Source organism: Pundamilia nyererei, unplaced genomic scaffold (assembly GCF_000239375.1).
Source record: "Pundamilia nyererei isolate P.nyererei 1_Seehausen unplaced genomic scaffold, PunNye1.0 scaffold00291, whole genome shotgun sequence".
NCBI classification, from domain to species: domain Eukaryota; kingdom Metazoa; phylum Chordata; class Actinopteri; order Cichliformes; family Cichlidae; genus Pundamilia; species Pundamilia nyererei.
This window is the reverse complement of record NW_005187692.1, coordinates 562,306-576,398: the sequence shown is the minus strand read 5'-3', so window position 1 is coordinate 576,398 and position 14,093 is coordinate 562,306. Positions and strand designations below refer to the sequence as shown.

General features: G+C 43.5%; 1 protein-coding gene across 3 annotated transcripts in view; it reads left to right on the top strand.

Annotated features, from left to right (window-relative positions):
• Nucleotides 1-13,580, top strand: part of upf2 (UPF2 regulator of nonsense mediated mRNA decay) — a 22,306-nt gene extending 8,726 nt beyond the window's left edge. The window contains exons 7-21 of one of the 3 annotated variants that reach the window (XM_005750894.2): nt 612-715; nt 807-892; nt 1,002-1,110; nt 1,227-1,340; nt 1,643-1,759; nt 1,910-2,299; nt 3,639-3,914; nt 4,089-4,272; nt 5,858-6,012; nt 6,396-6,500; nt 6,604-6,702; nt 7,206-7,370; nt 9,471-9,612; nt 10,833-10,953; nt 13,353-13,580. In XM_005750894.2, coding sequence (XP_005750951.1) covers nt 612-715; nt 807-892; nt 1,002-1,110; nt 1,227-1,340; nt 1,643-1,759; nt 1,910-2,299; nt 3,639-3,914; nt 4,089-4,272; nt 5,858-6,012; nt 6,396-6,500; nt 6,604-6,702; nt 7,206-7,370; nt 9,471-9,612; nt 10,833-10,953; nt 13,353-13,359 — 2,174 coding nt within the window. In that variant the 3' untranslated portion in view covers nt 13,360-13,580. Of the gene's footprint in view, nt 1-611; nt 716-806; nt 893-1,001; nt 1,111-1,226; nt 1,341-1,642; nt 1,760-1,909; nt 2,300-3,638; nt 3,915-4,088; nt 4,273-5,857; nt 6,013-6,395; nt 6,501-6,603; nt 6,703-7,205; nt 7,371-9,470; nt 9,613-10,832; nt 10,954-11,062; nt 11,357-13,349 lie in introns of those variants that run through there. The other 2 variants (XM_005750893.2, XM_005750892.1) reach the window with 2 other exon arrangements.
• Nucleotides 13,581-14,093: the final 513 nt, after the last annotated feature.

Genomic DNA, 14,093 nt, shown 5'->3' with positions numbered 1-14,093 from the left:
AAAAAAACATATCGTGATATGAAAAAATCTCATATCGCCCAGCTCTACTTGGAATGTATGAATTTACCTAATGCTTGGGTCAGAAGTGTAACAGTGGACAGAGAAGTGGTTTGGACATGCGCAGAGGAGGGTTGGTGGATATATCAGATAAAGGATGATGAAGATGGAGCTGCAGAGGACAAGAGGGAAAAGAAGCTGCAGAAGGAAAAGAAGATTAGAGAGGAAGGATGGATGTAGTGAAGGAGGACGTACAAGGGTTGATGTGACAGGAGGATGATGGCAACAGGATGAGATGGGGGCAGTTGATTCACAGAAGCAGCGCTGACTTACAGTTGATTTTGTAATATCTAGGAGGTAAGAAATCTTATGAACTGACTAGTTGCAGTAGTGGCATCCTCTTTTTTTTGTTTCACAAAAAGGAAGACTGCATGGATATAGGACTAAAAATATCTGAATTCAGAGATTAAGAGATGTGGCCTAATACTTTGAGTTTTTAAAATGGTGCAGAAATCCTTGTATAGACAAAACTATGAACAATAAGTGGAACATACACATTGCATTGGTTTCATTTGAACTGCATACAAAGTGAACATTTGTTTGTGTCTGTGCAGAACAAGAGGACGAGGAAGCTAACACGGGGTCTCACCTGAAGCTAATCGTGGATGCTTTCATCCAGCAGCTTCCCAACTGTGTCAACAGAGACCTCATAGACAAGGTGAGGACAGACACACTGATCCAAGGAAAACAATGAGCTTCCAGATGTTGGATAGTTTGTAAAGGTTTATGATCTCTGGTGATTCCTACAGGCTGCCATGGACTTCTGCATGAACATGAACACCAAGTCTAACAGGAGGAAGCTTGTCCGTGCTCTCTTCACTGTCCCCAGACAGAGGTAGGTTTCATCTGTTTTGGCATTTACCTTTAATCACCACAAGGGGGTGCTATCATCATGACTGATTGTGTGATTGTGAGCGGTGCACTGAGTCATTCTCCTCTTGCAGGTTGGATCTCCTGCCCTTCTACTCTCGTCTGGTGGCGACGCTGCATCCATGCATGTCAGACGTGGCGGAGGACCTGTGCTCCATGCTGAAGGGAGACTTCAGGTTTCATGTAGGTTCTCTGCTCACTTACATCAGGTTTTAAATAGATTTGTCATACTTGCTTTTTTCCATCATGTTTGCATTAAAAACACTTGCCAACATTATGAATCGAATCTGTGTTTCTAGATTCGGAAGAAGGATCAGATCAACATCGAGACCAAGAATAAAACCGTCAGATTTATCGGCGAGTTGGCCAAGTTCAAGATGTTCTCGAAGACAGACACACTTCAGTGTCTCAAGGTGGGTGAAAGAAGCCACTGTCTGAGTCACATCAGGCTGTTTGTCTTTAAATCCCTGTACAAGAAAACAAACACTTTTAGCAACATCTCTGCTCATCCAATCAGATCACAAACAAAATGCCACATTAAGATGAAGATGTGAAAAACTAAACTTACTTACCTTCATCCTCACTGTGATAACAAGCACGAAATGCTTCCAGAGCTCACTCTGCTGTGTGCATGCATCAGAATAACAACACAGCCGGCGAGACGCCATCCAGCTTAGCTGTTATAGATTTCTGTCCATGTCTCCTCCTCCTCCAGATGCTGCTGTCTGATTTTACGCACCATCACATAGAGATGGCCTGCACACTGCTGGAGACCTGCGGCCGCTTCCTCTTCAGATCCCCCGACTCTCACCTGCGCACCAGTGTCCTGCTGGTCAGTACTGGTCCTCTTCGCTGGGCTTCTGTTCACTTTGAAGCAGATAACTAGAATGTGATATAGAAAAGGACAAAAACAGAGAAAATATTTGAATATAAAGATAAATGAGTGGTTTTTAGCCTGACTTTTGTCCCATGTGTGCTCCAGGAACAAATGATGCGCAAAAAGCAGGCCCAGCACCTTGATGCCCGCTACGTAACCATGGTGGAGAACGCCTACTACTACTGCAACCCGCCGCCCATGGAGAAGACGGTGAAGAAGAAGAGGCCGCCGCTGCAGGAGTACATCTGCAAACTGCTCTATAAGGACCTGTCCAAGGTCACCACAGAGAAGGTGTTGAGGCAGATGCGCAAGCTGCCATGGCAGGACCCCGAGGTGAAGAGCTACCTGATCTGCTGCATGGTCAACATCTGGAACGTGAAGTACAACAGCATCCACTGTGTGGCCAACCTGCTGGCTGGCCTGGTGGCCTACCAGGAGGACGTGGGGATCCACGTGGTGGACGGTGTCCTGGAGGACATCCGGCTCGGCATGGAGGTAAGAAGAAGCAAAATCAAGTCTGAAAACAAGATATGCTTTTGTGTTTCATCCTTAACTGAGCCCTTAGTAGTTTATAGGACTGTAATTTGATTCTCTGATCAGTAATTTCTATATTTATTGCCATTAGGGATGCACTGGCCCAACATTTGGAATGTATTATCAGTCTGACGCTGACCCAAAATGTTTGTTCTGGTATCCATGACAATGAGCAGACTGAATGTGTGCAAAAGGTTTTATTTAACTGCAGACTGTGGAAAGATCAGACCATGGCGAAGCTTGCGTTCTTTTTCTCTCTCGAGCTCGCTTGTTTACTTTCACTCCGGTCACATTCAGTCAGAGATCATATCGAAGAAGCTAGAAGGACGTTGCTCCTTCTTGCTGTCGATATTATTTCTCTTCAGCTTTCTCTTGAGAAATCTAGTCCTTTTTTTCATTTATGCTTCACTAATAAGTGCCAAAGAGCGGGTGTTCTTTATATTCTTGAATGTATTTATTTCTTACATTTTCTTTTCTTTTTTTTCTTTTTTTTTTTTTACATGTTGGGAAAACTGTTTCAGTTGGCCCTGATGTTTGCTTACACACACAAAATAAAAAGGATCTCCAGTCGAGTGATAGAAATTATTCATGTTCATGTAAGGCTACAAACTAACTGCAGTTATCTAAAAAAAATACTAAAAACTAAACTAAAGATGTTTTACTTGCAAAACTAAAAAGTGGAAATTCAAAATGAAAATCTGAGGAGGTTTTTTTTTGTTTTTTTTGTTTTTTTGAGTTGTAATAACTGTTCTGGACGTCTTTAACCTCGCTGTAACTTGAAGCTGCAGATGCTTCGTGTGTCATATATTTGGGACGTTTAGTGCAGGAGAGGTGAGATCAGGAGCATTGAATGGACAGGACGATCAAAAAAACCCCAATGCTATCTGCTTGACTGGCAGCTGATTGAAGCGGACACCTGTGTTGCTGTGTCATTTGTGTCTGCTACGTGTTGCAGGACATGTTGGAATGTTGTCGGACTCCATTTGCTTGGCTGAGGTTGTGATTTTACAAAAAAATAATTGAACACAAACAGTCGTGCCTGTGTCACAGCTGCAAATGCTTACTTGCATATTTTAGAAGCCATGCTTACAATTTGACCCTGATCTGGCCTCCATCTGACCTCAAAACAGTCGAAATTCAAGCATTTTTCCTAGCAACCAGGACGTTGGCGGTCTTGAGCCCTGCAGCAAAAAGCTTTAAGAATTTCCCTCCATTTTCTTTTTCTTCTCCCCTGCAGCATCCTATATTATATTGTTGGACATCTCAATTTAGGATCTCCTCTTCTTCCCTCACTTCCTAGGTCAACCAGCCCAAGTTCAACCAGCGGCGGATCAGCAGCGCCAAGTTCCTGGGCGAGCTCTACAACTACCGCATGGTGGAGTCGGCCGTCATTTTCCGCACCCTCTTCTCCTTCATCTCCTTCGGCGTGAATCAGGACGGCAGTCCCAGCCCTCTGGACCCCCCAGAGCATTTGTTCCGCATCCGCCTGGTCTGCACCCTGCTTGATACCTGCGGCCAATACTTCGATCGAGGCTCCAGCAAGAGGAAGTTAGACTGTTTCCTCATCTACTTCCAGGCACGTAACCTCCTAAAGTGCCTATACTTTATGTTCGGGAACCCTGATATTTTCTGTAAATCTACTGGGTATAATCACTGTGCCACTGTTTTGAGTTTGACAGACCTGTGAGGTCTGTTCAGGAGGTGTTCTGGTCAGGGGTGAAGTAAGTGAGATGTTGTTGTGTGTCTGCAGCGGTACATATGGTGGAAAAAGAGCCTGGACGTGTGGACCAAGGACCACCCGTTCCCCATCGATATCGACTACATGATCAGCGACACGCTGGAGCTGCTCAGGCCTAAGATGAGGCTCAGCAGTTCCCTGGAGGAGGCCATCAAGCAAGTCAGCGACCTGGAGAGAGAGGTGCTCGTCAAACTAGGTAGGAGGGTGACGCTAAGTAATCATCTTTAATGTGCGTGGAGCATGACGCCGTTGGTGTAGCAGCTGGTGTTGCCGGTTTGGTTGCTCTCCGTTGTCCTGGCAGAGCAGCATTCCCCAGTGTGTGGGAGGGCAAGCGAGCATGCTGTGTCACTCCTCTCTCTGCCTCTGCTTTGTCTGTCGAGCAGGTTTGAATTCATTGTTTAAAATGCCGAATACATGCATTCCCACTCATTACAGAGACTTCAGGAAGGATCTTTTAAAATCAATGACGACTGTTTCAGACTTCCTCTGGACCTCAGTTTAATCTAGCCTGATAACCTTGAGAGATCTGATCTCACCAAAGATGCATTTGTGTGCTGTTGATAAAACATGTGACATGCACTCATTTGTTTTGTTCATTTTGTCTGTTGAGTGTCTGAAATGTGACGATTAAGAGATTTTCTTTCAAGTGCTGTCTGTACACCTCTTCTAGCACTCTGATGTAATTCTTTGTTTTTATATTCATCAGGTCCCAATCAGCCCAAATAGCAAAGAGAAATTAAAAATGTATGCCATGAAAGAGTTCGGGTCTTAGGAGGTTAAGATTGACCACTGAGGTGTAAATAAGCTGCAACCCCTAACACCTCTTTCTCGAACCCCGAAACTACAATCTTTACGACACAGAATCTGAGCTCAGAGACAATACGAATATTCAGGAATGTAAAAACCAAAACACAATCAGGACGATGATATCTGGAGAGGAGGAAGAAGGAAGTGTTTGCGCAGCAGGTGTATCTGACTCTGCGGCCTGATAACAGCGCAGCAACGTGAGCTTTGTTTAACAGTTTCAAGGTGTTGACCTGGAATGTGCTGAGAAAAATGTAAACCACAGCTGCGCCCTCTGAGAGCAGGACACCCTCGCAGATCCTGTACTCAAGTAAAAGTACAGATACATGAGCTGTAAAGTACTCAGTTATTTAGAGTAAAAGTGGGGGGGGAAAGTAGTTCCTTGGAGTCGGATTCCTCCAAAGAGGCATTAATGGGAGAGAGATAAGGTTAACAGCTGCTTTGCTAATACATCCCCATCGGTGTGATTAGCAGCACAAGCCAGAAGTACCTCAAAACTGTATAAAAGTACATGTAATCAGTAGCTTTCCATCACTGTTGTGTTTATGTGTGTAAACCTTTATGCAGGTAGATAAGCAGTAAGCATGTGTTTGTGTGTGGGAATGTAGGAGAGGAGAGTGATTGATGAAGGCCCCTGAAGCTAAACAGTGGAGCTATTGTTACCTTTCATACTTCAACCAGGATCGGACATTCCTCAGTCCTTGAGTCACACAAGACCTGATCTTCCACTCCACGCCACTGCCAGACTTCATTTCTTCGCCGTTACCTTTTCTTGCATAATTATGCTCTGTGACGAGCTTCATAGACACAACAATTTTTCTCTGGAATATTTGTTCTATATATAACTGAGGGCTTTGTTTGAGTAAAGCTGCTCTCCCAGGCTGGGCTGGGCTCAGAGGCATTTATGATATAATTTCTCCTGATTGTTTTAGTTTTACGTGTCCTAAAGAGGAATCTTTCCACGTTTTCTTGTGCAGGTCTGGCCATGGAGAAGGACGGCCGCTCCAGTGCCATGAGCGAAGGGGAGGGTCTTGACGAGGAAGATGATGACGGGGACGATGATGAAGAGGGAGGCGCCGAGACCGAAGAGCAGTCAGGCAATGAAAGCGAAATGAACGAACAGGAAGAGGATGTGAGTGTTGACTCCCCCATTCTGGCGTTCTTCCTCAAACAAAATCCATCTTGCAACAGAACAAACTTACAGGAAATGCTAAATATTCAACCCTAGTCTAAAGTCTAAAGTTAACAGTGGCGTCTAGCATAGGGTGGTGGAGCCCAGTGCCCAGAAGTGAAACATCTGGTTTCAAAACTCCAAGATGGTGGTCAGGTACCCACCGCAGTATTCTCCTGGTCATTAGGTGAACTAGGATAATACCCCCACATCCAACACGGCCGCACACTCATGCACACCCGGCTGCAGATCAAAAAACCTGAGAGCTGCATGGCCAGCAAAAACAGAAATATAGCTATGACTGTTTTTTTTTGTTTTGTTTTGGGGTTTTTTTTCTCCAACAGGAAGGGTCAGAGAATGAAGAGGAGGAGAGGGAGGAAGAGGAAGAAGAGAACACGGATTACCTGACCGACTCCAACAAGGAGAACGAGACTGACGAGGAGAACAATGTAAGCGATGGGAAATGTCTGTGTATAAATCTAGATTTAATACATTTTGTTGGTTTAAAGATTTGTGCTTTTGCTGATGTTGATTTGCTGCCTGTGTGTGCAGGAGGTGACCATCCGTGGCGGCGGGCTGAAGCACGTGGCATGCGCTGAGGACGAGGACTTCATTCAGGCTCTGGACAAGATGATGCTGGAAAACCTGCAGGTATAGCGTCCTGCCGCCACACTGGCAATGAAGTACTTTTTGTGCTGCAAAAGGCTTTACTGACTTAAACGCACACACACACACACACACACACACACACACACACACACATGCACTCTGAATTTTTGATTGAATTCTAAAAACATCAAAGAGATGAGTGTAATCATAATAACGACTAAAAACGCGTGCACAGTTTCATAGCTACATGCAGCGTTTTTCTTTTAACAGCAGATTTGTAGCTTTTGGCCTTTATTACACTGTTTTTCTTTGTCTCTTTTATGTGAACATGCTCACAGCTAGTTTGAAACCCAGGTAGCCTTATGGCATTGGTAGCCATCTTGCTGATGTAAGCCAGATAATGATGGGATATTCTGGACATGATGAATTTGCTCAGTGAAAAGAAGCACTTTACAAACATAAGAAAACATAGAGTAGTACAGGTCTCCTCAGCTTTGATCCAGACCTCGCAGACTGACTCTTCACTGTGTGTTGTGTCACTGCAGCAGCGTAGTGGCGAGGCGGTGAAGGTGCACCAGCTGGATGTTGCCATTCCTCTGCAGCTGAAGAGTCAGCTGAAGAAGGGACAGCCATGCATTAGTGAGGGAGACTCGGACATCTCCGATACCATGCAGTTTGTCATGCTGACTCGCAAAGGCAATAAGCAGCAGGTAAGGTGGCATCTATGTGCCAAGCTATTGCACTTCTTTAAAAATCAGGCTGGTCACAGCAGTTTGTTGCAGGTGAAAAGTCTTTTTTTTAACCACATTTTGATACCGGGTTCATCTTCTACCCTTCTCGGCCAAAATAATCTTCTAAGGGCTTGTAACTCGATTAGTATGCTACAGTTATTTGGCCGATCTTCTGTGGAATGATCCTGCAGGGTACACTGAGTCCTGCACTTAAGGTTTCTAAAATATTCCACATTAACAGTAGAATTTACACGTAATGGCGATGAATAGTGGAGCGATCAGGTGTGAAAACTGTCTGCACTCTCGCTCCAGCAACTGCAGGTTACAGTAACGATCTCCTTTAGCTGCCACTCACAGAGTGCAGGACTGTAGCTCCTGTAGTTCACAAAAGCAGCCTATGTTTTTGTTAGCTCTGCTAATTTGTTCTCTGCAGGATCAACAATTTTAAAGTTCATCCTGGTTGTCCTTTAAGGAGATGGTTTGCATAAATGAATGCTTAATAATGTTGACTGTGTGTGTGTGTGTGTGTGTGTGTGTGTGTGTGTGTGTGTGTGTGTGTGTGTGTGTGTGTGTGTGTGTGTGTGTGTGTGCGCTTTATCTGAGCCAGTTTCAGTGTCTATCTATTCTAGGGAGGGCATTTCTGCAGGACCGTTGATGTTGCTTCTGTCTGAAGTTGATTCAGCAGCTTTATCATTCAGAGTCATGTTTGCACCCCTGAGGTGGATGTTGGTACACTAATGAGTCTCTTTTTGTTCCGTTTCTGGTCTTCATGTCCTTCTGAGGAAAATTTCCTGCTAAATGCCCCTCTGTGTTCTCTAACTGTGCCCATTATGTATGTAAGGCTTCCTGAGAGAAACAGTTTCAGCACTATAGATGGAAAAAACTGCGTGTATGTCAGCAGGCGTCCTAACACACATACAGAAACACATGTGTGTGTGCGTGCGTGTGTGTGTGTGTGTGCGTGCGTTAAGGCCAGCCGCTGCGTGGTGGAATGTGTGGTTTGAGGGCAGAGGCTGGTTGTTGTGCTGCTGGGTGTGTCCAGCACTTTGCCTGTGCACAGAGGTTTCATGCAGCGTTCAGCCTGCTTGAAAAACAGCTGCCAGAAACGCCAACGCACACAGGGCGTCTTTGTCGGTGTGTCTGAGAGATCTGTAGCTCTAGAAATCTCATGCTCAGCCAGTTGAGGGACTGATATCAGTTTTCAGAGAGTAAGAAATTCTGCTGTCAGTCAAACACTATTGTAACTTCACAAGATGAATCACTTTCTGGCCTAAAGAAAACCGCAGAGTACACCCTACAGAAAGACTGTCAGAAGCTTTCTTTCTGCACGCTTCTTCGAACCCTCTACCGTTTTCCATCTGTCTGAAGGTGAAGCTCTGCTTCAGTCGACCGGTCTTTCCTCGATTCTCTCATGCATCAGGAGAATCCCAGTGAATGGATTTTCATGATACAGTGTGAAGTTAAAATAATTTAAGTTGAGATCTGCCTGTATTCGCGACGTCTGGTGTGAATTCTAGTTTACATACACTTTGCATGTAGTCATGCTACACTGTAATTAATTAATTAATTAGTTAGTTTAAAAAAAAAAGTTTTTAAAAATGCTATGCTGTAATTACTAGAACCTGACTGAAATACTACTATACTTTATACTTTGAGTCCTGAAACAAACTTTCTCTTTGGGGACAATAAATTGCAAGTTGCCAACAGTACATTGACAGAGCTGAGGGGGGCTGAGCAGCGACGCCTACACAAAAAGACTGAGCTGATATGTCACTATCAACTTCTATCAGATACCGGATAGACATGGAGAGACATCTATCGGTATCTGATAGATGAATACTATTTAAAAAGCACAGGTGAGACCAGAGAAACACCCTTCAGCCAGGTTATTAGTGTTGATGTTGCGTAGTTTATCCACCAGAGGGCACTCTGCAACTTACAAGCTGATCCGAGCATAAATAATTAATCTACGATTTGAGACAAAATGATAACTTTAAACAATGCTGTTGAATTATCGGAATGTGAATTTATAAAAAAATGCCTTTGTCCAGCTAAACTGTCGTTCATTCTCCTGAACAGTATAAGATCCTGAACGTGCCGCTCTCCTCCCACTTGGCGGCGAATCACTTCAACCAGCAGCAGGCCGAGCAGGAGGAGCGCATGAGAATGAAAAAGCTCACTCTGGACATCAACGAGCGGCAGGAGCAGGAGGACTACCAGGGTAACCATGGAAACTGTTTGTTTATTGTTTGTTACCGCATCTGCCCAGGTTACACGAGTGGATCGGCTTCTGTTTCATATCTGATCTGTGAAAGCAAACGGTGACCTTTGACCTGAAATCAGGGTGTGTTGTTTTGCTTACCCAGTGAGTCCTTTGAAGTTCTTTCTCTGTGCAAGGTCACACTGACAAGAAAAAGCTGGTTCATTTCCACCTTAAATCTGCACAGATTATTATAGTTGTGTATTGTCGGGGGGCGTGGTTAAAAGGTGAGTGCATGAGTTTGATTCATTTTTTTTCAAGGTATTAGGTTTTTATTGGCTTCTAATAATTACTCTAGAAATGTAAGAGTCCTGATAAACCTTCACTTTCTGCTGCTGCCGCTTACCTCAGAGGAGCTTTAGTAGTAGGAGGTTTATGGGTTCAGACTGGGCCTTTGCAGGGGGGATGTTTTCAGTAGAGGCAACAAGTCTGTGGTTAAATATAATTTGGCTCTGAGTGAAACCTCTAAGGGAAATGACAACAAATCCATTTGTAGTGATTTAAAGTCAACAAGGACTAAAGAAGCTATGGAGACCAAACTAGGCTTTTTATTTATGCAGTAAATTTGTCATTTAAATGTGAAAGTCTGTGGGTTTGGCTAGTGGCCATCAGCGGAACTGCAGGTTTTGCTACTTGTTGGTTCCACATAGTTCAGTCCTAGACGTTGCTGATTTTATTCCACTAAGGTGCAGTGTATACATGTTAAATCTTCACCGTAGTCACATCGTTTTAAATCAACTTGAATGACAATGTTCTGTTGGTGAAACTGCAGGGCAACAAAAAAAACAAAAAACAAATGCCCCTCGCAGGTTGCAGGTAGGCTCAACACAGAAGCTTAAATTAAGCGTAAGGACACTGGACGTGCTTCCTGTTCATGTAAATGGTAAATGGCCTGTATTTGCATAGCGCTTTACTAGTCCCTAAGGACCCCAAAGCGCTTTACACATCCAGTCATCCACCCATTCACACACATGTATTCAGCAGCGGCCTGATAAAAGCCATAATAACTGCTAACACAGGACAAGATCAGTCATCCATGCTCTTAGTTTTTTTTATTAGTCATCAGTTTGTGTCTGCTTGTTTTTGGTTTTTGTCTCCTTGTTGTCATAAACTGTTGAAATGTGAAATATTTTTCATATCAGTTTTCTGACTGAACTTCCTTTTTCCTCTCCATGTCACAGAGATGATGCAGTCTTTGGCCCAGCGTCCGGCTCCAGCCAACACCAACCGGGAGCGCCGTCCCCGCTACCAGCACCCGAAAGGCGCTCCCAACGCTGACCTCATCTTCAAGACCGGAGGAAGGTGAGGCTCGGTCCCCAATCGGCGACAGTCTGGCTACAGGTTGTGTCAGTTTAGTGTTTGTTAAGTTCACCGTGCACTGAAAGCGCCTCGTTGGTGTCTCTTTGAACAGAGAGAAAAGAGCAAGAAATGAAAGTCAGGAGAAGCGAGACAGGCAGGAGAAGCAGGAGAGAAACCAAAGATATGAGTTGGAGTAGGCTAAAAGAGCCAGAGCTGCAGCAGTCCAAAGGCGAGGCTTTAGCAAGCAAAAAATCTCAGTATTGAGGACATCTTGTTCCTATTTTCACTGAATCTCATTTTTTAAGTGCAGACAGTTCAAGTAAGTTTATTTAGTTATTTTTTTTTCCCCCTTTAAAAATTGAAGTCTGCAAATAAAGATCACTTCCTGGTTACATGTTGACATCAACACCGCTTCGTGCATCTTTGTTGTATCTCTAAAACCAAAGCACAACACGAGACGTTATTATTATGACGGTATATCTGAGTGGCTTTAAAAAAAAAACCTATTATATTCTACTCCTCTTTATCTTTGCTCTATTTTGCAAATAGTCATTGATCATTGTTGGCCTCTCTCAGTTTTTATTACCACTGTTCATTTTAAAGCTTAGCTTTTATAACCAGTCAGTGCAGCAGTATGTTAATGACTAACCTCGTATTGTGGATGAATTTTAACAGTTGTTCTCCTGACTGAAGTTTGGTCTGTTTACAGCATCCTGCCATGCGATTGCATTTGTCCCTAACCATCAGGAACCCTCGCGTTAACTTTTTTCGAGTGGAAAAAACTTAGCGTTCATCCTCCGGCTTTACTGTGTTTATGTTATGCTAACCATAGCTCTGTAGCTAGCCACCACATACCATATCATTATATACCAGCTTATATACCATTAAAAGCTCTAAACAGCCTCTGTAGTCCACAGTTAGAGGCTAGCTGCTGCCGGTTGGTGGAGCTTTTAGGTGGTGGAGAACAAAAAACAAAGAAATCTTGGACTTAGAGCATAATGAAAAAATTTTTTTTTTCGGTGTCTGAAAAACAAATACATCCTGTTCTAATATTTTTGTCCCAATGCTAACAGCAAACAGTAGTTGTGTTCTAGAGACACACCAAACTCTATGTACAAAAACAGCACTTTTACTTTGTATAACACACAAATAGTCTGTCCACTACCTCAATCATTTAACTGATGTATGAAAAACCCCAAAGTCAAGAGTGGAATCCAGACATTAAAAAAGAAACTTGAGCAGGAAAAGCGTTTTTCATATATTTAAGGAGCAGGTTTGGTCATTTCAGTTTAGTTGTGAATGTTTATGTTTTTTTGGGTTTTTTTTGTTTGTTTGTTTTCAGTGATAGATTTAGAAGATGGTTTTAGTAAAATCAGTATAGAAAATAAACTTTTTGAAAGTAGCTGACGCTCAGTCTTGTAGATCAGGGGTCGGCAACCTTTCTGATGATGAGTGCCATCTAAAATTTCCTCAGAAGTCAATGTGCCATATGATTGCATTAGCAATAAATTTAATAACGCTCTATATGAACAGTTACACACTATATAGAACAACTTTATAGAATTATATTTGTTCGCAGATGTTGGCAGCTATCAGCGAATAGTTATCAGCTATTTTGAAACAAAAGACACTTTTTATCCATAACAAGAACTCCATAACAGCAAATGAACTGTACAATAGAAAATGCAAATGCTGTTTATGGTCTCCTCACAACAATACACCTAAACCTGGTTTATATCTGACCCAGACAGACTGCAGGTCATAACTTCTTACCTGAAGTTCAGTTCACACTCGGACCGGCGGCCGCCCCGACGGGGCCCCTCCTCCTGCCTCCCCTTCCCTCATCCACCTGCTGGCCTCTGTGGAAGCTCCGCCATAGCCACCACCAAACAACTGAGTTATTTTTACACATCGGCCAGCATCTGGCCAATCCACCACCTTTCATTGTTTATACCGTTACAAAAAAAAAAAAAATCATCGGCCCATAAAAACGAAAAATGTCCATCGGGCCACCGGGCAAATGCGCAATGGCCAGTCCAGCTATGGTCGTGCCATCGGTTAACCCTTCGCGTGCCAGCTGTGGCATGCATGCCCAGGGTTGCCGACCCCTGTTGTAGATATTTAAAACCTCGATAATCGAAACCTCAACGTTCAGATTTGTAATAACAAGCAAATACAAAAACCTCTTCTGTTATTTTGTCTTAGGTTTTCCAAGGTCAAAAAATTGTCTGAATTGGTTTGAAGTTTTTTTTTTTTGTTTTTTTTTTTCAAAGGTCTAGTTTTTATTTTAATTTTATTTAACAGAAATTTTTTTTTTCACAGTAGTTTTATTTTGAAGGGGTCAGGCTTTAGCTTTACTTTCAGCACCTCTGCAGTAAATGTCCTGCTCTGTCCTCCAGGAGACGCTGATGGGAGTCTGGGCCCAGGCTGAGCAAGCGAGGCAGAGAGAGAATGAACCAGCAAAAGAGAGAGAGAGCGCGCGCAAGAGGAAAACGAGAAGATCGGAAGGGAAACCGGTCGAAAACAAGGGAACGAGTTCTCCAGACACCCCCTGAAGCTGGGGACAGACCAAACCCCTGACATGAACACACACAGGAGAAGGAGAAGAAGAACTGACAGGGGGAGGGAATTGGGTCAGAGGTCAGGGGGTCAGACAGGTGGCTCTCTTTCTTTTTTGTCTGTTACCTGAGATGACAAAAAAACACAACTGTCTGAACCAGAGAACGAATTAGAAACAGCTGACCTGCAGACTGATGGCGAGATAGGCGGGGAGAGGCGAGATCGACTCACCTGCTGCCACCACTGCACCAGGCAGAGGAAAAAGTGACTCGTCTTTAGGAGTTCAAATCTGCGAGTGCACAACTTTTACACGAGACTAGCAAGGGATTTTTTTTTTTTTGATTGATTGATTTTTGACTCCATGAACAGCTCGGTCCAATTCTGTGCGAAGCAGCAAAAGACGAATGAGTTGGGTGTTCGTAAACTGACCAGTGATGCAGAGAAAGACGTGCTAATCGAACAGCGACCGATGGTGTGCAACGAGCTGATTTATAGCTTTGTGTCGCTTCTTAGTTTTACTTAAATAAAAATGAAACCGTGGACATGTCTCACAGGTATTTTTTTGATCAACAGTTACATTTTTA